Source organism: Talpa occidentalis, unplaced genomic scaffold (genome assembly GCF_014898055.3).
Source record: "Talpa occidentalis isolate TD23 unplaced genomic scaffold, MPIMG_talOcc4v2.1 talOcc4.9, whole genome shotgun sequence".
NCBI classification, from domain to species: Eukaryota; Metazoa; Chordata; class Mammalia; order Eulipotyphla; family Talpidae; genus Talpa; species Talpa occidentalis.
The window spans coordinates 38,015,698-38,037,366 of record NW_023605305.1 but is presented as its reverse complement, the minus strand read 5'-3'; the positions used below and the strand labels follow the sequence as shown (position 1 = coordinate 38,037,366).

The following is a 21,669-nucleotide window of genomic DNA, read 5'->3' as shown; positions in this document are numbered from 1 at the left end:
CCTTCCTCTTTCCCTCCCTCCTCTCTCATGCCTTCCTACCCTTCCTCCTTCCTTCTCTTTTTATCTGCCACGTGCCTTGTGCTCCTCCATCATCCTTTCTTTTCTTTCTCCCTTCTTTTGTGCCTCGGGCCCACCACTGGTCCTCACTGAACTACCAGGCCCCTCTGGGGATTCTCAGCTGAAAGATCCACTGAACCCCACTCTCTCCTCCTCCTGCAGGGGAGAGATCTGAGCTACCATGGAGACTTCAGTCACTTCTGGAAACCAGCACTGTCCAGCCACAACAAACATAAACACCTGGGCAGGAGAGATGGGCTCCATGAGACACGCAGTTGTGAGCAGCTGAGGACCTGGGCCATCACCCCTGCCTGGTAGGGGTAAAGGGGTAGAGGAGACAGGGATAGTCCCATTAAGGAGGACTTGCAGTCTTGGAGTGGAATCATGCCAGGCTAGTTGCCTTTGCTCATGCTCCCTGATACTAAGCCCTTCCGTGTAGAAAATTTCCAGTTACTAGGGAGGCAGAAGGAATGAGCAAGGCAGAAAGAGAACAGGATAGAGTGGGGAAAAAAAGTCTATTTTCCTTTTCTGGTAAAACTTCCCTAATGAGTTGAAAATGCCTGGGCTCCAGGCCTGGCTCTTCCACTTCCAGAAGTGATAAGTTGCAGAGCCTGAGAGGCCACAGTTTCCGTATCTATGAAATGGGGCTGTGCTGGCTTACCTCTGTGGGGAAGGGTTAAATGGATAAAGTAAGGTGCCTTGTGAATGTGCATTGCAAAGCATTGCAGAAGGGCAAGGGGTCATCACATTAGGATGGTAGCCTGGATCAGGTGGCAAAGGCCTGTGCCTCACAGCAAAAGCCTCCAAGAACTTCCTAGAATCGTAGGAAGGCACGGTTCCCAGCCTTCCTCACCCAGCAATGTGGCTGCCCGCTCTCCTGGTATCACAGTCCAGTGTGAAGCTGGCTGTAGGGCTGAGAGTGGTTCTGAACCTTCAGAAGAAGAGCAGTAGCTGGGGCCTGAGGCGGCAGCAGAGCTCCTCCTCCCCACTTCACTTGGGGCACCACCTTCCTGGAGAGGGCAGGAAAAGAGCGATGTTAAAATTCAACAAAACCAGCTCAGGAGGCGCCTGGGGCAGAGTTCAGATAAGCCTGGAACACAGACCAGATCCAGCCAGGAGGGAGAGGAGGGGTCTGTAGGAGGCTCAGACCCTGCTGAGGTCAGGGCAGCTGGTCCGATTGCTCAGGGTTGCAGAGACTATGAAGGCCCCGGCTCAGGAGCTCCGCTTGGAAGATCTGGGCATCTCGGCACTCGTAAAAGCTGGGTGCTTTTAGGGAAGAATGAAAAGTTGTTAAAAATAAGAAGAAACAAACGTCTTTTCCTTTTCTCTCTTCCTCTTATTTCCTTTTCCTGAGCTCAGAAAGTAGGTCTTGGTTTCTGCTGATATGAAGAATGTTTCATAAACATAAAAATGTCCTTCTTCCTCAGACAGGCTAGCACTTCTTTATTCTTTTCCTTTTGTTTTAAAACATTTTTATTAGTCTTTTTTTCTTAAAACTTTTAATAGCCGTTTATAAAAACACGACAAATACACAACACAAAACTCAGTAAAAATAACTCACTATATGATACATGTACTCAGACGATGTGATATATTTATATAAGAAAAGATGAAAATAGTCACTTTCCATAATAAAAATAAGTTCTATTTTTTTTGTTTATTTTACAATATACTTAATATTCTCTTCTTTTGTTTTTTTTCTCCAGCTTTCATGTCTTCACTCTGAATCCCGAGGGGGTCCCACATGGCCGTCTCGGCCCCACGAAGCTGGACTCTGGGGGGCTTAGGAGCACAGGCGGCAGCCACACTCTAAGTGTCTCTCCACCTCTTCGACGAACGAGGAGCCGTCTGTGCACTGGAAGACGTATTTCCGCCGCTTGCTGCGGGTGGGCTGGCAGCACTGGGCCCCGCAGCCCCCGCGGCATTCCATGATGGGCACCTTGGAGGCTGTGGCACATGATGCGTATCCTTTTTGGCGGTGAATCACCTCTCGGACCACCTCCCCCAGGCAGGGGCTCTCTGTGGAGGGCAGAAGGGGTAAGGTCAGGGCACTGGCAGCACAGTGGGTGGGGAGAAGCCAGGCAGCTCCTGGGAAGGCTGTTCTGAAACCCTTGTGTGCTGAAGAGCACACGCGCTTGCTCATTCACTCATCATGCACCCATCCATCCCTCTACCCCCCCATCTCCTTCACTTACCACCCATTTATCCATCCCATCCACAAACACTAAGCCTTGGGGGATATAATGATGACCCAAGAAAACTTGCTCCCTTCCTTCAAGGAATTTAAGACCAAACTAGATGTCAAACTGTTATAGGACAGGGAGAGGGGCAGCCCAAACCCCGCAAACCTGCCTATTCTAAATGGGTTCTGCCATCCGCCGCATCAACACAAAACATAGGAGACTAATGGGAAGGAACTTTAATTAAACTAGGAAACAACACAGGTAAGGCAAAGAGTCTAGTTTCTAAATGAAGCACCCAAAGTTATCCGTCCCCTCGTGGGTAAAACTCCATCCATATGGGATCGGCCCAGAACAAGGCCCCAAAGCCTGCCACAAGTCTAAAGCATCTTCCAGTGGGGACCCACAGAAAAGGGTCACAAACAACCGGATAAGCCCGGAAGGAAAAGAGCAAAATCAACATCAAGATAAAAGCTGCCATTGTCACCTCCCCACGGGTCTCACCCACATCTGTGTCACCCAGTCCACGACCAAAAGACAAGCGCAGTTTCTTTACGTGTCTCTAGGCTCCATGTGCCTCCTCCAGGTCTCCTGGCTCCATCCTGCTTCCTTCCTTCCTCAGTCTCTTCTGCAGCTTCTCCTCTTCCTGCTCAGCTCCACCCTTCCTTGGGTGGGGCAGGGAACCTCCCCCTTTCCTGGGGACCACCCTGTTACAAAACCGGTAGGCTGAAGGCTAAATCCTGTCTCCACATTTTAATTGCGCCACATATGCTTAAGAACAAAAAAAACATACAAACACAACCAGTCCAGGCGATGTCACCTAACAATGGAGATCTCTGACTTAGTGGAAAACCAAGAGGTCTGGCTCAGCGGAGCCTGCATCCCTGCCTACAATGATGGGCGGAGGCGGAGAACTTTAGCTGGCACAGGAATCTCCATTTGCCCTGGGCCCCACCACTCTCAGCAGCCTGTCTTCCTTAGTGCAGAGTTTGGACACAATAATTATATACTATTTTAAATGAGTATATTTGCATCGATAAACTGAGGTGGATGCTACAAAAGAAACATGTTTATACCAGAGGAACATGTTTATACCAGAGCACACAGCAGCAGCAGCTGACCCAGCCCAGGGCCAGAGGTGCTGTATCTCTGGGAAGCTGTAGATGGTGAGATGTGAACTAGCGACAGGAAGGAGGGGGAGGGGAGCTCCTATAGCTGCTTGAATCCTCCAGATACTGATCCAACTCATCCCCCCACCGTCTGTCCTTACTACATTGGAACTGTCTGGAGCAAGGTACTGAGGAAGAGAGTAATGGATGGAGGCCCTGGATCCTCAGCCACAGAGCCTGTACAAGACACAGCACTCCTGAGCCTCAGTTTCCTTCTTGGGGAGGGCACCAGGGGGAGGGAAAGTAAGTGGAAGAGGAGGCAGAGATGGAGAAGAGTGAGGGATGGGAGGTAGGGGAGGGATAGAGGGGGGAAGGGTGGGTGAGGGGAGGGGGTGGGGAGAAGGGGTGGGGAGTGAAAGAGTGGGCAGGGGAGGAGGGATGGAGAAGAGAAGGGGGAGGTGGAAGCATGGTAGGGAAGGGTGGGGAAGGAGGGATGAGATGGGGAAAGGTGGGTAGTGAAGGGTGGAGGAGAGTGGGCAGGGAGGGGGGGTTGAGGGAGGAGGAAGAGGGGAAGGAGCCTTGGGGCAGGTGCAGGGGAGGGAAGGAGAGTTGGGAAGAGAAGGGTAGAGGGGGAGAGTTAGGGAAGGGTAGAGGAGGCTGGGGAGGTGGAGAGGGGAGGAGGAAAGGGGAGGGGTGAGGGAGTAGGGTGGGGCTGGCAGGACAGGGTAGAGGTTGGGCAGGGGTGGGAAGGAAGGAGAACTGGAGGGGGTGCGGGCAAGGGAGGAAGGAAAGGAAACAGGAGGGAAGGAGTGGGTAAGCGTAGGGTGAAGGAGAGTTGTTCAGAGAGAGGGAAAGGAGGGTTGGGGAGGCAGGGAGGAGGAAGGGGAGGGGTGGAGAAGGGTAGAGGAGGGTGGGCAGGTGAGGGTGGAAGAGGAGCGGAGAGTTAGAGAAGTGAAGTGTGGGCAGGGGAGAGGAAGGAGAGGAGGGGGAGGGTGGAAGGTGGTGAGGGAAAGGAGGGATGGGACAGGGATGACAGAGGGCTGGGGAGGGAAGGATAGAGGAGGCGAGGTGGAGGGTTGGGGAAGTGTGGAGGTGGGAAAAGGAGAGGAGGGAAGAGAAGGGTAGAGAAGGGTGGGGGAGAGGTAGGGGGAAGAGAAGGGTGGAGGAGGTTGGGCATGGGTGAGGGAGAATTGGGGGTAAGGGGTGGAGGGTTGGGGAAGGGGAGATAGGGAAGGAGGGTTGGAGAAAGGTGGGGAGAAGGGTAGTGGAGAGGGGGCAGGGGTGAGGAAGAGTTGGGGGGGGCGAGGGGAGGGGCAGGATGAGAACAGTAGAGGAGGGTGGGCAGGCAGGATGGAGGGACAGGAGGGTCGGATGGGGAAAGGGGGGTGGGCAGGGGCCTAGGGAGGGGAAGGTGGATGAGGAGGGTGGAAGATGGTGTGGACAGGGAGGTAGAGCCGGGGCATGGAGGGATGGGATGGGAAGTGAAGGGGGGTTGGGGAAAGGCAAGGGTGAAGGAAAGTGGGCAGGGGAAGGAGGAACGGGAAAGTGGAAGAGGGGTGGGAGAGGAAGGATGAGGTGGAATGGGGACAGGTGGGGAGGGAAGGGTGGAGGAGAGTGGGTTGGGGGAGGAGGGCGGGGAAAGCAGGTGAGGGAGTAGGGTTGGGGAAGGGTGGAGAAGAGTGGTCAGGGAGGGGATGGTAGAGAAGGGAAGGAGGGGTGGGGAAGGAAGGAGGGTCAGGGAAAGGCAGGGAGGAGGAAAGGGAGGGTTGGAGAGGGGGAGGGTAGGAGAGTGGTGTTGGGGAGAGGAGGGAAGAGAAGGGTAGAGGAGGATGGGCAGGTGTGAGGCAAGGGATGGTGAGGGGAAGGAGAGGAGGTAGAGAGGGAAAGAGGTGAGGGAAGGTCTGGGAAGGGTGGTGGGGAGGGTTGGAGAGTGGGCAGGGGTGAGGCAGGAGAGTTGGGTAAGGGTGGGGTAAGGGGAGAAGTGTGGCAAGGGGTAGTGAGAGGAGGCATGGGGTAGGGGAGGGTAGAAGAGGGGTGGATAGGGAAGGAGGGTTGGGAATGGGAGGAAGGGGAAGGAAGAGAAGGGTAGAGGAGGGTGAGCCAGGGGTGGGGAAGGAGGGTGGGCAGAGGGGAAAGTGGAAGGGAGATAGGCAAAGCAGGGTGGGGCGAGGGGTGGTGAGGGAAGAGGAAAGGCAGGGTGGAGGAAGGGAGGGGGAAGACAGAAGGAGGGTTGGGGAAGTGAGGAGGGGTGGAAGGGGAGATAGGGAAGGGGGGAGATAGGGGAAGGAGGGTCAGGGAAAGGCAGGGAGGAGGAAGGAGAGGTTGGAGGGGGGAGAGGGTAGATGAGGGTGGGTGGAAGGGTGGGGAGGGAAGGAGGGTTGGGGAAGAGAAGGGTGGTGGATGGGCAGGGGAAGGAGAGTGGAGGAGAGTGGGCAGAGGGGAGTGGACAGGGGAGGAGGAAGAATGAGGAGGGGATGGGGGGAAGTAGAAAGGAGGGGAGGAGGCTGGGTGGGGGAAGGAATAGGGAGGAGGAGGGTAGGGAATTCAGAGGAGGGAGGGGAGTGGTAGAGGTAGGTGGGGAAGGGAGGTAGGGGAGGGAATGGGAGGGGGTGCGGTAGAGGGAGGGTGTTGGGGTGGTTATAGGAAAGGAAAAGGTTGCAGGGGGTGGGAAGGTAGGGAGGGGGGAGGTGGGGCAGAGGCTATAGTGAAGGAAGGAGGGGAGCAGATGCAGGAGGGAAGGGGTGATGGGGGAAGGGGACATTAAGGGGATCTCTCTAAGCTGAAAAGAAATAGAATTTAAGCAGTAACAAGAAAACATGAAAGAAAATCTTGTAACTACACAATAAGGATAGTGGATTAATCACTTAGAAAAATAGTATGAAAGAATCATCAAACCACAGGGATGTGAGAGAAAAACTAAGTGGAAAGATAAGACAAAACAACAACAACAACAAAAAAAAAAAAAAAAAAAAAAACGGCAGTAGTACATGCCTACCAACAAGTGCTTTAAATGTAAATGGACTAAATTATGCAATGAATAGATCAAATGACTGAATAAAAAGGTCTTATTTACATACTCCCAATAGTATTAATTTTATGTGTTAACTGTAAATATTAGCAGCTGTAAAGGGAGAAATTGACAACAATGACTATAGGGGTGAACTTTGGTACCTCACTTTCATAAATTTATCCTGCTAGAAGAGCAACCACGGAAGAAGCCCAAAATGGCACATTAGACCCAATGGACTTAGTAGATTCAGAATATCCCCTCCCCAAACAGCAGAATAGAGATTCTTCTCAAGTGTACATGGATATTCCCCAGGATAGATCGTATGTTAGACCACAAAGCAAGTCTTAATACATTCAAGAAGACTGAAATCCCATCCAGCATCTTTTATAGTCACAATTACATAAAACTAGAAACACCTTAAAAAATGTGGAGGTTAAATGAATGCTACTGCTCAATCATTGGGCCAAAGAAGAAATAAAAAAATACCTCGAGATAACTGAGAACAGAAATAAGGCACCAACATCTATAGGAGGCACCAAAGCAGTTCTGAGAGGGTCATCTATAGCAATATAGGCTTACTTTAAGAAATGAGAAGAGTCTCCAAAATGTCTAACTTTCCATCTAAAGAGACTAGGGAAAGAACAAAGCCCAGAGTTAGTCGCTGTGTGCAGGTATAATCTAAAAATGGGAAGCTCCATGTTCCCTGCCCTACCTCATGAAGGAAGGCGCTGAGCAACTACAGGAAGTTAAAAAGGACTTGAGAGAGAAGACTTGGAGGAGGCATGTGGAGCAGAGACTTGTGAAGGAGAAGTAATGCATGCTTGACAGCCCTGGACTTGCACTAGGAACTTGGGGGACATGGCAGGAGACACTTGAAAAAGATGTGGGTGAGAGGCCCTTAGGGAGGCTGACAATGGCAGCCTTTATTTTGACTTGTAATGTGATTTTGCTCCTTTCCTTCCAGACTTGCCCGGCCCCTTCTGCTCCTTTCCTGCAGTTCCCCACCAGAAGGTGCCTTAGATTTGCGGCAAGCTTTTGGGCCTCTGCAGTCCTGCTGTTGGCCAACCCTGTTTGGCTGGGCATTTACCCACAAGGGGATGGGTAACTCTGAGTGTTTCACTGGGAAACTATTATCCTTTCTTTTCTCTGTTGGCATGCTAATTCCATTAAAGTTCTTTCCTATTGAAGGTCTTATGCACTAAGTATATGTTTTGTCTTTATGTAGTAGATGGTAGAACCTATTTAGATTGTGCAGGTTTGGGGGGGCTCTAGGGTTCCCCTTGGTCTATTCACTAATAGCAGAAAGAAAATAATGAAGATTAAAACAAATAAATGAAATAGAGACTAAAAAGACATAGAAAAGATCAATGAAACCATGAGCTGGTTCTTTGAAAAGATAAACAAAATTGACAAATCTTTAACTAGATTCACCAAGAAAAAGCTGAAATCAGAAATGTAAGAATGATGCCACAGAAATATAAAGGATCGTAAGAGACTACTATGAATAATATGCCAACAAATTGAACAACTTCAAAATAAATTCTTAGACTCATACAATCTTCTTAGACTGAGTCATGAATCAAAAATCTGAATAGACCAGTTATTCATAAGGAAATTGAATCAGTAATAAAAACTCCTTACAAAATTCCAGGACCAGACAGATTCCCTGAAGAATTCAGGCAAACATTCAAAGAAGATTTAATACCTAGCCTTCTCAAACTTGCTTAAATTGAAGAGGGAGTACTTCCAAATGCATTTTATAAGACCAGCAGTGCCCTGATACCAAAACCAGACAAGGTTATCACAAAACAAAACTGCAGCTCAATATCCCTGATGGTCATAGATGCAAAAATTCTCAACAAGATATTTGTAAACCAAATTCAAGAAAACATTTAAAAGTATCTTACACCATGAGCAAGTGGGATTAATCCCCGAGATGCATGGATGGTTAAACATCTGTAAAGCAATATGGTATGTCACAATAAAAATGAAGTATAAAAATAATGTGTCATTAAATCTAGAAAAAGAATTTTTACAAGTTTCAGTATCCATTTATGATAAAAATTCTCCACAAAGTGGGTCTTAGAAGTAATGTAGCTCAACATCAAAAAGGCCCTATGTGACAAGCCCCCAGCTAACATTATGGACAGTGGTGAAAAGCTGAACATTTTTCTTCTAAGAGGAACAAGGCAAGGATGTTCACTTGCCCTATTTTATCCAGCAAGGTATTGGATGCCCTTGCTAGAACAATTAGACAAGAAAAATAACAGGTATCCAAAATGATGTTTGTAGATGACATGATTATATATATATATATATATATATATAACCCTAAAGACTCCAAAAAATTGTTAGAATGAATTCAGTAAGTTAGTTGCAGAGTACAAAATCAACACAAATACCTATTGTCTTTTTATTCACCATCAGAAGGAAATTAAGAAATCAATTCCATTTATAATTGTAGCAAAAGAATAAAAGGCCTACAAATAAATTTAACAAAGGAGGTGAAAGTCCTCTACACTATAAGGCTTGAAAAAAATATAAGATGAAGGCACAAAGAAATGGGGAGATAGTCTATGCTCACAGATTAGGAGAATTAATATATTACCTAAAGTTAAATGTCCATATTACCTAAAGCAATCTACAGATTGAAATCAGTTCCTATTGAAATTCCACCACCATTTTTTTTTTATGGAAAAAGAATAAATATTAACATTTGCATGGAGCTACAAAAGACCCTGAATAGCCAAAGCAATCTTGGAAAAGAAAATAAAGCTGGAGGTATCACATTCCCTGATTTCAAAGTATATTATCAAGCCATGGTGTTCAAACGGTATGATGTTGGTGTGAAAACAGACACATAAATCAGTGGAACAGAACAGGGAATCTCGAAATAAACCCCAATAATATTATAGGTTGGTCAATAAATTTACAATAAAGAAACTAACATAAATGATGGGGAAACCTCACGGTCGCTTCAATAAATGGTGTTGGAAAAACTGGACATTCACGTGCAAAAGAATGAAACTAGATCACCCTCTTACACAATATACACGTTAATTTCATGTGGATTAAATATTTGAATGTGTGAAAGAAACCTAAAAATACATCAATAAGTTTTGATCAAAGAAAGAGGCCTAGTCAGCAGATCCAAACCTGCTGTGAAGAACTGCAGTTAAACCTGTGTTCACCTTCCAGCCATCCATCAGCTAGTATTGTTGACTAAAGGCTGAAGCTTCCCTCCCCAATGGAGATGCGCAGACATTTGACTAAAAAGCCATTTCCTTATCATAAAATATCTCTTAAATTCTTGCCTTACTTATATGCATATTGTCTACCAGAGATAAGATTTAAGATATGCAAGTTACCAAAACATTTTTTTTTTTTTTTGGTCGCAGTGTGTTTATCTCAATATAAACCTCCTTTTCTGGGCTCCCCCTCCCCACCACCTCAATACTTAATAAACCAAACCCTAACTGGTGGGATGGGGGTTGAAGAAGAACTGGCTCAGACCCCTTTCCCTCTTCTTCCAGGTTAATCTAGAATAAATCTTTAATTTTTGTTTTCCCCTGTACACAGTGGTGATTATAAGTCCATAAGACCTGAACCCATAAAACTAGAAAAAGATACAGGCAGCAAATTCCCTGACATTGATCTTAAGGAATGTTTTTTTCCCTCCAAGACCAGGGCAACAAAGGTACCTATCTACCACAGAATGGCAGAATTGCAGATTTTGATAAACATCTCCAAATGTAACTACAGAAAAAAAATGTGTTAATAGAAAATATCGCCAGTTCCATGCAAGCAACAGGAAATTGAAACATGCGTGTCTTACCCAGAGGTTCGTGACTCACTGATGGGGCAGAGCAGCTAACTGGTAAGGGAGTCACAGACAGACTGGTGGCCATGCAGGCCAGCCCAGCAAGCCAGGGACTTGGCACAGACCTTGCCTACGAGTCTCTGGACTGTTGAGTTCAGCTGTGGAAAATTTGGCTGGGGAGCCCCCACTCCTCTTTCTTGTGGGGAACACTGAGAGAGAAGCTGCACATTTTTGACTGGGAGGGTTTTGCTACACTGATGCCCATTCCACACCAATTCCCACACTCCCCAAGCCAAAACTGCTGCCAAGCCCTGGGTGTGTGCACCAAGGACTGCACCAAGTCCTGTGTTCCTGGAGCCAAGGCCCACAGACCTCGAGACAGGATCAGCAGGGAGCTGGGCCCTGGAATTTGGGTTCCATGAAGCAGTGAACACAGCAAGGGAAGAAGAGGGAGTCCCAATAGTTCTGAGTGAATTAAGCCCCCTCATTCCACCAGACAGGTACAGTCTCTTTGGACTTCAGCATTCTCTCCCTCCTTCAAGCAGCTGCCAAGTTAAACAAAGATAAACAAAGACACAGCACCCCAGCTGGAAAAAGCAAATAAGGTAACCACATATGTCTAGGAGACAAGGGGCATCTGAACACAAAATGGAAAAGAGGAGAAGCGCAGAAAAGTATATAAAAACAAATAATTTGAGGCCCTACTAGAGATTTTTGATTAACCATTTTAGAAATGCTCATTGCAATTCTGGAAGGACAATCAGAAAGGCAGATGCCCCTTGTCTCCTGGGCATATGTGGTTCCTTATTTGCTTTTTCCAGTTGGGGTGCTTTGTCTTTGTTTATCTTTGTTTAATTTGGCAGCTGCTTGAGGAAGGACAGAATGCTGGAGTCCAAAGACTCGGTGTACAGGATCTCAGGAAAGAAATTCAGGAACAAAAAGAGCTCTGCAGCATTACTCACAATAGCCAAGACATGGAGCCAATCTAAAGGTCTGTCAACAGATGATAGGATAAAAGAAATTGTAGAATGTACTCAACAGAATACGACTCAGCTATTAACAAGGATGAAATAGTGTCTTTCGGGACAAAGTAGATGGATGTTGAGGTGATTATGCTAAAATGAAAGACAGAAAATGAAAGACAGTGGCAGAATAGAAATAAGCAAAGAAAGAAGCCTATGAAACAAGAAAAAAATCCTAGGTTATATGAATAATACACTGCTTAGCATAAGTTATGGGGGAGGGGGTAGTGGAGGGAAGGTGACAGGGTTGTGGCCCTGGAGCTTTGGTGGAAGGTGAGTGAAGCCTGTGCACCGATGGAGGTGTGAAGTTCAACTCCCAAAATTATATAGTTATGTAAATTAGTGGAAAATGAATAAAACTTTTAAAGAAATCCTCAATTTCTAGTTTGTAAAGTGAGCATTTACTATGAATTGTTGCAAAGATTAAATAAGATATATATAGTAGTTAACACAGTACCTAGTTTTTAGCAGGTGCTCAATATAAAACAAATTTCTTGTGTGTTAAAAAGGAATAAGACAACAAGAAACCATGCATTATTCCCATAAAAATAGAGAAAAAGCTAGAACTAGCAAAACAAAAATTAAACAAGGAAAAAGAGGACAAAAAATAAGAGAAACTACATGCTACTAAAGTTTCTGTGCAGTGAAGGAAACCATCAACCAAATGAAAAGTTTCTGTGCAGTGAAGGAAACTGTCAACCAAATGTGGTATGCAATGGAGAAGATACCTGTATACCACACATCCGCTAAGGGGTGGAAATGGAAAATATATAAAGAACTCATACTACTTAATAACAAAAAATAAATCAATCTGATTAAGAAGTGAACAGAGGATCTGAACAGACATTTTCCCAAAGATACACAGATTATCACTATTATCAAAGAAATGCAAATCAAAATCACAATGAGATCCCCACACCTATCAGAATAACTTATCAAAAAGAGTAGACATGTGTTGGCAAGTAGGCAGAAAAAGGGGAATCTGTGCATTATTGGGGGAATGCAAATTGGTACAGCCACCATGGAAAACAGGATGGAGGCTTTTCAAAAACTTAAGAGCTAACATATGATCTAGCCATCATACTTCTGGGTTTTTATCAAAAGAAAATGAAAACACTGATCAAAAAGATATACGCACGCCTATGTTCATTTGTATCATTATTTACAATAGTCACAGGATGACAAGTGTCCATTGATAAATTAATGGATAAAGATGTTCCTATATAGAGCCTAGGTGTGCTGTAAGCTAGACCATCCGAGTGTGTGTAAGTATACTGCGATGTTCACTACAGTGAAATGAACAAATGGTGCGTTTCTCAGAATGCATCCCCATCATTAAGTAACACATGATTATGTGTACATGTGTATATGCACACACGCACACCAGAATACTAGTGAGCCATAAAAAAATGACTGAAATTGTGCTATTTGCAATAACATGGACGGGTCTTGAGGGTATTGTGCTCAGTACAATAAGTCAGAGAGAGAAATATCATATATTTTACCACAATAAAAAAAAGAATCTTAATGTTCTCCTTTATCTAATATTATCTCACTCAGTCCTCACAATAAACCTACCAAGAGTGGGGAATAATGCTGCCCTAGGTCATGTGGTTCAGAGTGATGGAGCATGCCTGCCTTCATCATGAAGGTAATGCTGTTTCCACCTTTTGAGAATGTTAACCAGGACTGTTTATGAAAGCAGATAATGTTGTTCAGCTGCCAGGCTCGTGGCGCTATGCTAGGTGCTGATTACTTTAGATCTCACCCCCAGCAGCCCTCTGAGGAAGTCTGGTGGCCGGTCCGCTAAGATTCATGTCCTCTAGTCCCCCCGCCCCCCCCACCACTGATGGCTGATACCTCCTTGCTGTCACCATGAGGAAGTGACAGTGTAAGCGACTTCCCTGGCTAGAAATATAAGACTTCTGGCTTCCTCCTTGCTCTATCTTGTGTTTTTCACTCCTGGGGAAGCCAGCTGCTTCCCCATGATATGGGGAAGCCATATCATGGAGATGTCTGAGTAGAGACTCAGGTAGGGAGGCACTGACACTTCCTGCCAGTAATCAACACCACATACCTATCCTAAATGGTAGCAGATCCTGCAGCCTCCAGATACCTGCAGTCCTGGCTGTGCCAAATGTGACCTTCAGAAGCTCCAGCTGCACCTACCCAGCTAAGCTTCATCTGAGTCCTGTACTGGAACTGTGTGGGATACACATGCTTAGTATGGGGTTGGAACAGCAATGTCTGGGGCTGCTTTGTAATGCAGCAATAGACAAAGGAAGGTAGTATTGTCCCATTTTTGAGATGAGGGAATAGAGATGGAGGCTTAGAAATGACTTACCCAAGGTCATAGAACCTCTTAGGGACTCAGCCAGAACCGCATCTTGGATATTCTAGAGCTGAAGCCCAACTCTTCTAACTGCATCCTGCCCAGGTCCCCCCTTGTGGGTGCACAGCAGACCTACCTTGTTCGCAGTGCTCCCCACTAAAGCCGGGCTGGCACAGGCAGTGGGTCTCCCCTCGATCTGAGATGTGGCATTGTCCATGGTGGCACTTGAAGGCTGAGCAGGGGTCGGTGGAGTCATTCTTGCGGTCACACAAGGCCCCACTGTAGCCCTCGGCGCACTTGCACATGTATGAGGTCCCAGCAGCTATGCATTTCCCATGGTTACAGCTGGGGGGAGAGGATAAGAAGGGGTCAGCGTGGGCTGTGCTATCTGAGGCTCCCTCTTCACCCTAGCCAGGGCCAGGCTGAGACTAGGGAGTGGGTGTAGGGTGTGGGGTGGTGTTGGCGAGCCCCAGATGACTGGCCTGACCTCCACTAGCCGAGTAGTGAATATTTAAATACTCTGCTCTAGTGTCAACCAGCTGGAGGCTCCAGAGTGTCACTGCCAGCTGTGACCATGACAGAGGCTGGCTGGCTCGCTCTTTTACACAGACACATCAGAATTCACACATCTGAGTGGTAAGTCACTGCCTGGAAGAAGCTAAACACCCCATACATTTTAATTGCTCTACCACATTAATTGCCAATAGCCTATCATTACAACCTGCACACCAGCTGCCACCATGTGCCTGGCAGCAGGGAAGCATTTTACACCTTCCACCAGTTTTATTTTCTCCAGCCACCTCTCATCCACTGCTCTTATGAAGTAGATGGTCTGGTCCACACTGAGGTGGAAGAACCGATGCCTAAGCCTATTCACAGTCACCTTGTGGCATCGTCTCCATGGAGTTAGAATTCCTCCTGTCCATATTCAGTGCAATCAAACACACACTCACGAGCTGCCTGGAAACTCAAAGTCCGGATAGTTGTCCCAGATGCAAAACATCATTTCCCAGCTCGTTAAGCCAACCAACTTACAGGCTCTGGTGTTATGTTTGGCTGACTCAGATTTCTTACCCCTGAGAAGGCTGGGTCTCTCGTGCTTAGCGAAAGGCCTGGCCCATAGCAGACTCTCAGTAAATGTTTGTTGACTCGAACGAGTAAGCCATGACATGGGATTGGTCTGGGCATAGTGACATGCCTGGCGCCCTGCCCAGGGCACCGGCCGAGGGAGCCAAGTCCCACCCCACCGCTTGCCAAGCCAAATATCCATGGGCTGCGTCTGCCCCCAAAATAAGCCTCCGATTTCAGAGGACGTGAAGTGGCAACTCCAGACAGGTTCTAAAGGCTGTCAGTCAGAGAGGTGACTTTCAGCTGGACTCTGTCACTGATGCTTCTGAGTGGGACCTGCTGTTTAGATGTGTAAGCTCTTAACCTTTTGAGCAGTGACACCTATGTAGGTCCTAGCGCCAGTCCTTCCTCAGTCTCTGTAGCGTCTATCAGTACTAATGTCTTGGGTGGGGTGGGGTAGGGTGAGGATGGGTTGGCTCTATGGAGGGGCACTGACCTGTGGCTGAGGCAGGGGTCCTGCACCTCCTGGTCGCACAGCGGGCCTGTCCAGCCCGGGTGGCACTCACACACCACGCTGTCCTTCTCCACTGAGCGGCACAGCCCGTGCTTGCACACGGTGCAGGACTTGCAGCCCGGCGACACCCCCAGGGACTGCGGCGGGAGTGCCTTGAAGTCCTGCAGCTCATTGTTGATGCGCACCTCGTGGATGCATCCGTGGAAGCCGCCCAGTGGCCGGTCGGCGCCCTGGCGCAAGGCCGAGAGGCCCGTGGAGGTGGGGATGCCTGTGGAAGGGGTGAGGCAGAGCAGCCTGAACCCTGGCTCTCCCTGCTGCCTATCCCAGAGACCTTCCCTCTCAGCAAAAAAGAGCAGCTGTAGTGTTTGTGGTTAAGCATGAGCCGTCCTGAGCCTCTGCTGTTCACATCAGGTGAGTGGGCCCACGCTGGGACCCATGCACACTGGAAGGTTTGTTTTCGTCCTGCACGCTCACTCTTTAAACTCTTGAATTTGTTGTCAGTATTTAAATATAGAAGATTTCCCATAAAAATATTTCCCATAAAATACATATTTTGGTCTTCTGTAGAAAAACAAGACAGCTGGTCCCCCATGGTAGTGTGGCTGCTCTGCCTGTAGGAGCAGGACTCCCTCTAGGCAGGCAATGGATAGGCCTTACAAGTGTCTGGGGGGTGGCAGAACAGAGGGAATGCGATCTGAAGCCCATACATCATAGGCATGGACCCTACCTCCATCTGCTCCCTCTCTTTCTCTCTTTGCCTCCCCCCCACAATCCCTCCTGAACAGCCCTGCCTTCTTTCCTTTCCTCCTCTTGTTTCCATGACTTAACCAATTACTTGCTCTTTAGGGATTGGCTTGGTTGTTACCTCCTCTATGAAGCCTTCCTTGGTTGCATTTGGCAGTGGGTGCTGATATGAGAGCAGGGGCACCCCAGCCAGTGGGCTTGAATGTGAGTGCACTAACACAGAGGACAGTGGGTAGTGGGAGTAGTAGGGGAGGAATACCTTACCTCCAAGGTAGAGGGGACTGTTGATGCCCACCGCCGGCTGCTTCTGGAGCTTTCCCAGACTCTTGGGGGCTCCTTTGTCCACCACGAGGTTCAGGGTCTGATTTAGCATCACCAACTCCACGCTGTGAAACTGCCCATCATTTACCGTCTCCACGCTGTTCAGGAAAGGGTAAAGTCAAGAAGTTTGTTCAGAGCCTTCCATGGCTAGGCACTGGGCCGTGAACTTGAGTGTATTACTTGCATTTTGTTTCACTGATATTTGGAAAAAACTTCAACCTCACATAAGTTGCAAAAGTAAAAAGAGTATAGAAAATCACTATTATAACTACAGTCTCCTATTAGTCTCATTTGTTTTATCTTTTATTCTCTGTGTGTGTACACACACACACACACACACACACTCTTGCACACTTGCACCAGCGTGCATAGGACATCTAGGGAAATGCTCCTGCAAGGAAGTTTGTTGTCTCCATCAGGAAATGAGAACACAGAAGTCCAGGGAGGTAAAGCCATTCACCTAAGGCCCCACAGCTAGTAAGTGACAGGTGGGGACTTGAACTGAAGAGTCCCCCTTCCTCCCTGGGTTTCCACTGACAGCACCAGCAGCCACGCACCCAGGGCTTACAACAGGCCAGGCTTGGTTCCCAGTGGGTCACTTCTGTTATTTGAACCTCATGCCAATTCTGTGAAGTGGTTTTGCAGAGGAAACCCATTTCACAGAGGAAGAGACTCAGGCCCAGAGAGATTAAGTAATTTGCCTGAGGTCACCCAGCTAGTTAATGCCAAAGATAGAACTCGTAGGCAAAACTTTTGATTCCAGGGTTCTGCTCTTCCATTCTCATCAGGGGCTGAGAGAGAGCAGTGACAGGGGATGACAGAGGAATCTAGGGAAATGATACCTCCTTCCTTGAAGAAAAGAGCCTCAGAGGGGTGGCTGAGTGCTGTCTTATCCTTTCAGGTATGGGTGGCAAATTGGAGGCTCCCGCTCCCTGGCAGATCCCCTATGAACTGGCTCCAGCCAGATGAGGTGGCACTGATTAGTGCCACCAGCAGCAGAGACTATTTCAGTGACTGACTCGGATTTGGAAATTTCAGCAGCCAAAGACATGAAGACAATGCTTGGGAGAAGAAGACAGGCTAAGTTCGGGTTTAGCAGGGAAAGCGCAGAGTCCATTCTAGCCCTTTCCTCTGCTTGGGACCACGGCCACCTACAGAAACGGAATCCCCCTGGCCTTGGCTTCCTTATGTGTAAAAGGGAGAGAATAACCTGACAGAATTGTTGAGATTATCAAGTCAGAGGAGATATGTGAAAGCGCTCTGTAGATTAAATTGCTGGGAAAATATGAGCATTTATGTGTTGCTGAGAATATTAGTAACACCAAGTAGACACCATTGCCTGAAAACCTAGTGACCCTTGCTATAGTGCTGACCTCTGAGAGAGTGTGATGGCAGAGCAGAACATGCAGGAGCCCAGGACTCTCCCATGTCCATAAAAAATTTTCTCCTCTCAGACCCACCCACCCACGTACCTACTCATTATTCATCTATCCATCTATCTAATCATCGTCTATCAAGCCATTCACATTTCATCCTCCCTCTCACCCATCTTGTACATTCATCCATCTACCCAGATCCATCTACCTCCCTCCCCATCCATCCATCTGCCCATCCATTCACCTACCACTGTACACCCATTCATTTCTACCCATGCACTGATCCAATCCACCCACCACCCACACAACCACCACCCACCCAACAATCCACGCATCTATCCATTTGTTTCTATCCATCCATCCACCCACCCACTCATCTACCTCCCTCCTCATCCATCCACCTACCACTCACCTAACCATCCCCCCATCTAACCATTCTTCTCTATCCATGCATTCAATCATCCATCCACCCACCCACCCATCGACCCAGTGTTTGCTGTGAATCAAAATGTCCAAGGTTCTGGGCGGCAAACAGGACAGACAGGGCAACTTCACCCACAGAACTCACCACCCCATAGCCTTTTCTCTAAACCAGGCAACTAAATTATTTATGTAAGGTCTAGTCAAGAAATAGCATAGTAGGGTGGATTTATGACTAAAGGAGTTCACTGGGGGATCTGGTTTTATGAAGGGAAGCCAAGAAGCCATATGAAGGAACACAGTGGTTTCTATTTCAGTGACTTCCAATTACTTTAAATAGTGATTTGAAGACCAGACAGAGGCCTGTGAGCCTGCAGGCTAGTTGGAAATGGTGGGTTGGGGAATGGAGGCTGGTGTGCAGAGACCACAAATCTGAGACCTGTAGCCTCACACGGTTTTCCAAATACACATGAAAAAATATGTGGATCTAGCCTCAGGCCATCCTGTAAACTGACATTGTTCTGAATGCAATGAGCTCCTGACCCACACAGGCATGTACCTAGACATTGGACAGTGTCTGTCTGAGAGTGAGCTGGTGAGCGGTCTTAGTTCCCCTCCAACATTAAGATTCAAAGAGTCTGGGGCAGCTGCATTACAGATATACACGGACACACCCAGCACACACCACTAACCCCTTCCTCCAGCTGGCTTCCAGCCTGTTTCCTTCTTCCCTTTCCTTGCCTTAGACAGGGCTGGCCTGGAGACAGTGACCTGGCTGAAACCTCAGGGGCAGGAGCAGACATGACTGGATAGACACTAACCCCTGCCCTGACAACATGCTGGCATCCTCAGTGCCCTAGTTGCCCAGCTCTGGGGCCATATCCCCCGGCTCCCTTAAAGGGGAGTCCTATCATGTCTCTTCCTCAGGTTTGCTCTTCAGCCAGTTCGTGTGCAGGGCTGGAGAGATCAGGTGTCACACTGGGTCCTCCAGCTGGGGGTCCCGGGTAAGTCACATCACTTCTGTGAGTCCCTGTTTTCACTTCCATGTAACAGGGATGCTGATGGGGTGGATCCCCCTGGCCTTTATGGGATGCCTAGCCGCAATGCCTAGCAAGTGCCCAGGGAAAGGTGAAAATGACAAGCTCTTTGACCTTGATCTTGGGTTTGGAAGAACAGGGTGAGCAGGAGGGGCAGGGTGGGGGAGTCAGTCAGTGGACCCTAGAATGCTTCTGCTGAGTTCTCGCCCTTTCAGCTGCCCAGTGTTTGAATTTCTGTTTCCACTGGCTATAATGATCTCTGAGGAGGGTGCTTTTGTGAACCCCATTTTCCAGGGAGGGAACCTGAATGACCCCATCCAAGTCCCACTGATAGGAAGTGGTGGGACTGAGGTTCAAAGTCAGGACCAACTCCAAATTCAACCTCTACAACCTTGTCTGTGCCTGCAGGTGCTCATGGGTTAGAAGGTCACTGCCTTCCTGGCACATCTTAATTTGGGTCTCCTGGAAAAAATGCCTAAAACTGGGGGACCACCAGGGTTTGGAGTGGGTAGAACTAAAGGTTCTGATTTCTCACCACAGTCTTTCAAGTCAGGATGGTGTCATTTCTACTTGCATTTTTCTGTTTAAATCTAGGTCTTTGAAGTGAAATAATGAGCAAATAGGCTCTCTTGCTACAAAAGATGAGAAAAAAGTTGTCTCCTCCCTCCTAGCTCTCCAAACCCTGCTGTTAACTCTGAAAGAAACAATCCTACTGTGGTCCAAAGCCCTATATATAAGTATATCCCTGGAGAGATATTTTGGGATTTCAGGGGAGAGAAGGTTGGGAGTTTTCCTTGCTAGCCAGTGGGCCAGATGAACCAGCCTCACATGGGCAGGTGGAACACACTGGGGGTGGGGTCTCAGCCAGGTGGCTCCCAACTGGGACTAGCATGAGGACATGCATAAGTCACAGTGGCCCCGAATTCTCCTCTACTCTCTGTAACAATGGAGCATGTGTCCAACACTTCATAGGTGCCAGGACTTGTAAGTGACCTGCATTCTTTCCCATAACCCTAACACCCCCTATTTGGCAGGTACAATTTTTTTTTCCAGGCCTAAGGCTCGGGGACTTAAGGAGTCCAGCCCAAAGTCTTAAAGCAGAACTAATGGAGGCCAGGGGCAAATCCAAGCACCTAAGCCACAGGATCCCAAGCCACTATGGGACCAACAGTGATTCTTCAAAGTGCTGGGCACACTCACCTGGATGCCCAGTTGTGACCACTAGGTGGCAATAGAGCCTCACGGGAACAAAGGGTCTCCAGGATTTCTGTTGGGCAGCAGCCTAAGACCTCAGATCCCTCTGCTGTAACCCTCACGCCCAACTCCTGCACCTCTAGACCATGGAACCTTTGAGGCAAGGCCCACACACTTACACATTTAGGCTTTCCTCCCTCCCCTGACCCCCTCTTTCTGCCCCACCTTTCCAGGCTGGGAGCCAGTACATGGGAGAGAGGGTTTGGTGGGGACTTAAATCCCAGCTCTGTATTTACTGAGTGTGTATGCCTTTGGGTCAAGGACTTCAACTGGGAATCAGGTTTCTTATCCCTAAAATAGGAGTGAAGATGCTTGCCTGGGGCTTGTGGTCAGGATCAAATGAGACAAAGTCCTTGGCAAGGATGGGATTGTGGTTATTAAGTCAAGTGGAATGTGCTTCGGGATGAACAGAGCTATCAACATGGGCTCTAAAGTGGCTTGCATTTAAACATTGAACTATTTTGCAGAAATGCTGAATTTCTAGCTCTCTTGAGAATCTGCATTCCCATATGGCAGGAACTGCTGATGCTGAGGTTAACTGTCCCTCTGGATGAGGTCTGTACCCTCAGGCCCCACAGTCCCCACTGGAACCCCATCCACTTTCCCCAGGTCTGTTACTTTCCTTGGCCCCTTGGCCTTGAAGGCAGCTGAAGTGCCCTGACCAGTCTCAGACATGAGGAGTAGCATGTCTGTCATCCTGATGGGCAGGTAGGGGCTCAGGGGGGCCTTTGCCCATGGGGCTTGGAATGGTACCTCATTAGCACCTGTGACTACAGGTGGGTAGATGAACAAAATCAGGTACCCACACCTAGGAGGCCTCAGGCTCCAGCCCCAGAGTTGGCTGCTCCTCTTCACACTGGGGCAGGTCAGTGGGGCCTCAGTGGGCAGAAGTACATAGGCTCTAACCCTGATTAGACAGCTCTGGTTAGACTCCCTGGCCCTGGGACTGCGGAGGCCTTCCTGGTTGACTAGAGGTCACTGCTGTGACTGAGGAGGAGAGCTCATTTTAGGTTGGGATGGCCTCCTGGTCCTGTTGGTCAGCTGCTAGTCAGCTTGGCCTCTACCCTCTATGAACCCCAACCTGCCAGCATGGACCTTCATGGCCCCCCCTTCCTGGGTCACCTCACTTCTTAACCTGTGGGAATACTTTTCAGTCAAGTACAGCCTCAGCTTAATCATTACCTCTTCTTCCAGGGAGCCTGCGCTGGTTTTCTAAGCAGAAATATCTGTTCCTTCTTCAGTGTCCCCCACAGCATGTACTGGGGTCTCTGATCAGACCTATTTTATTGTGCTTGTGTAACTATTGCTTGTATACATATCCATCTTCCTGAACTGCATTTTGTTTAACTCTGACTCCTACTCCTAGGCCAGGATCAGGAACCCCTGCAATCACTCCAGGGTACCT

At 48.1% G+C, this 21,669-nt stretch overlaps 1 protein-coding gene across 2 annotated transcripts in view; it reads right to left on the bottom strand.

Moving 5' to 3' along the window:
• Positions 1–1,512: 1,512 nt before the first annotated feature.
• Positions 1,513–21,669, bottom strand: part of SLIT3 (slit guidance ligand 3) — a 610,824-nt gene continuing 590,667 nt past the window's right edge. For both annotated transcript variants that reach the window (XM_054691197.1, XM_054691196.1), the window contains exons 33-36: positions 16,121–16,275; positions 15,095–15,380; positions 13,667–13,875; positions 1,513–2,076 (exon numbers count right to left, since the gene is read on the bottom strand). In XM_054691197.1, the coding sequence (XP_054547172.1) occupies positions 1,841–2,076; positions 13,667–13,875; positions 15,095–15,380; positions 16,121–16,275 (886 nt within the window). In that variant the 3' untranslated portion in view covers positions 1,513–1,840. The remainder of the gene's footprint in view (positions 2,077–13,666; positions 13,876–15,094; positions 15,381–16,120; positions 16,276–21,669) is intronic.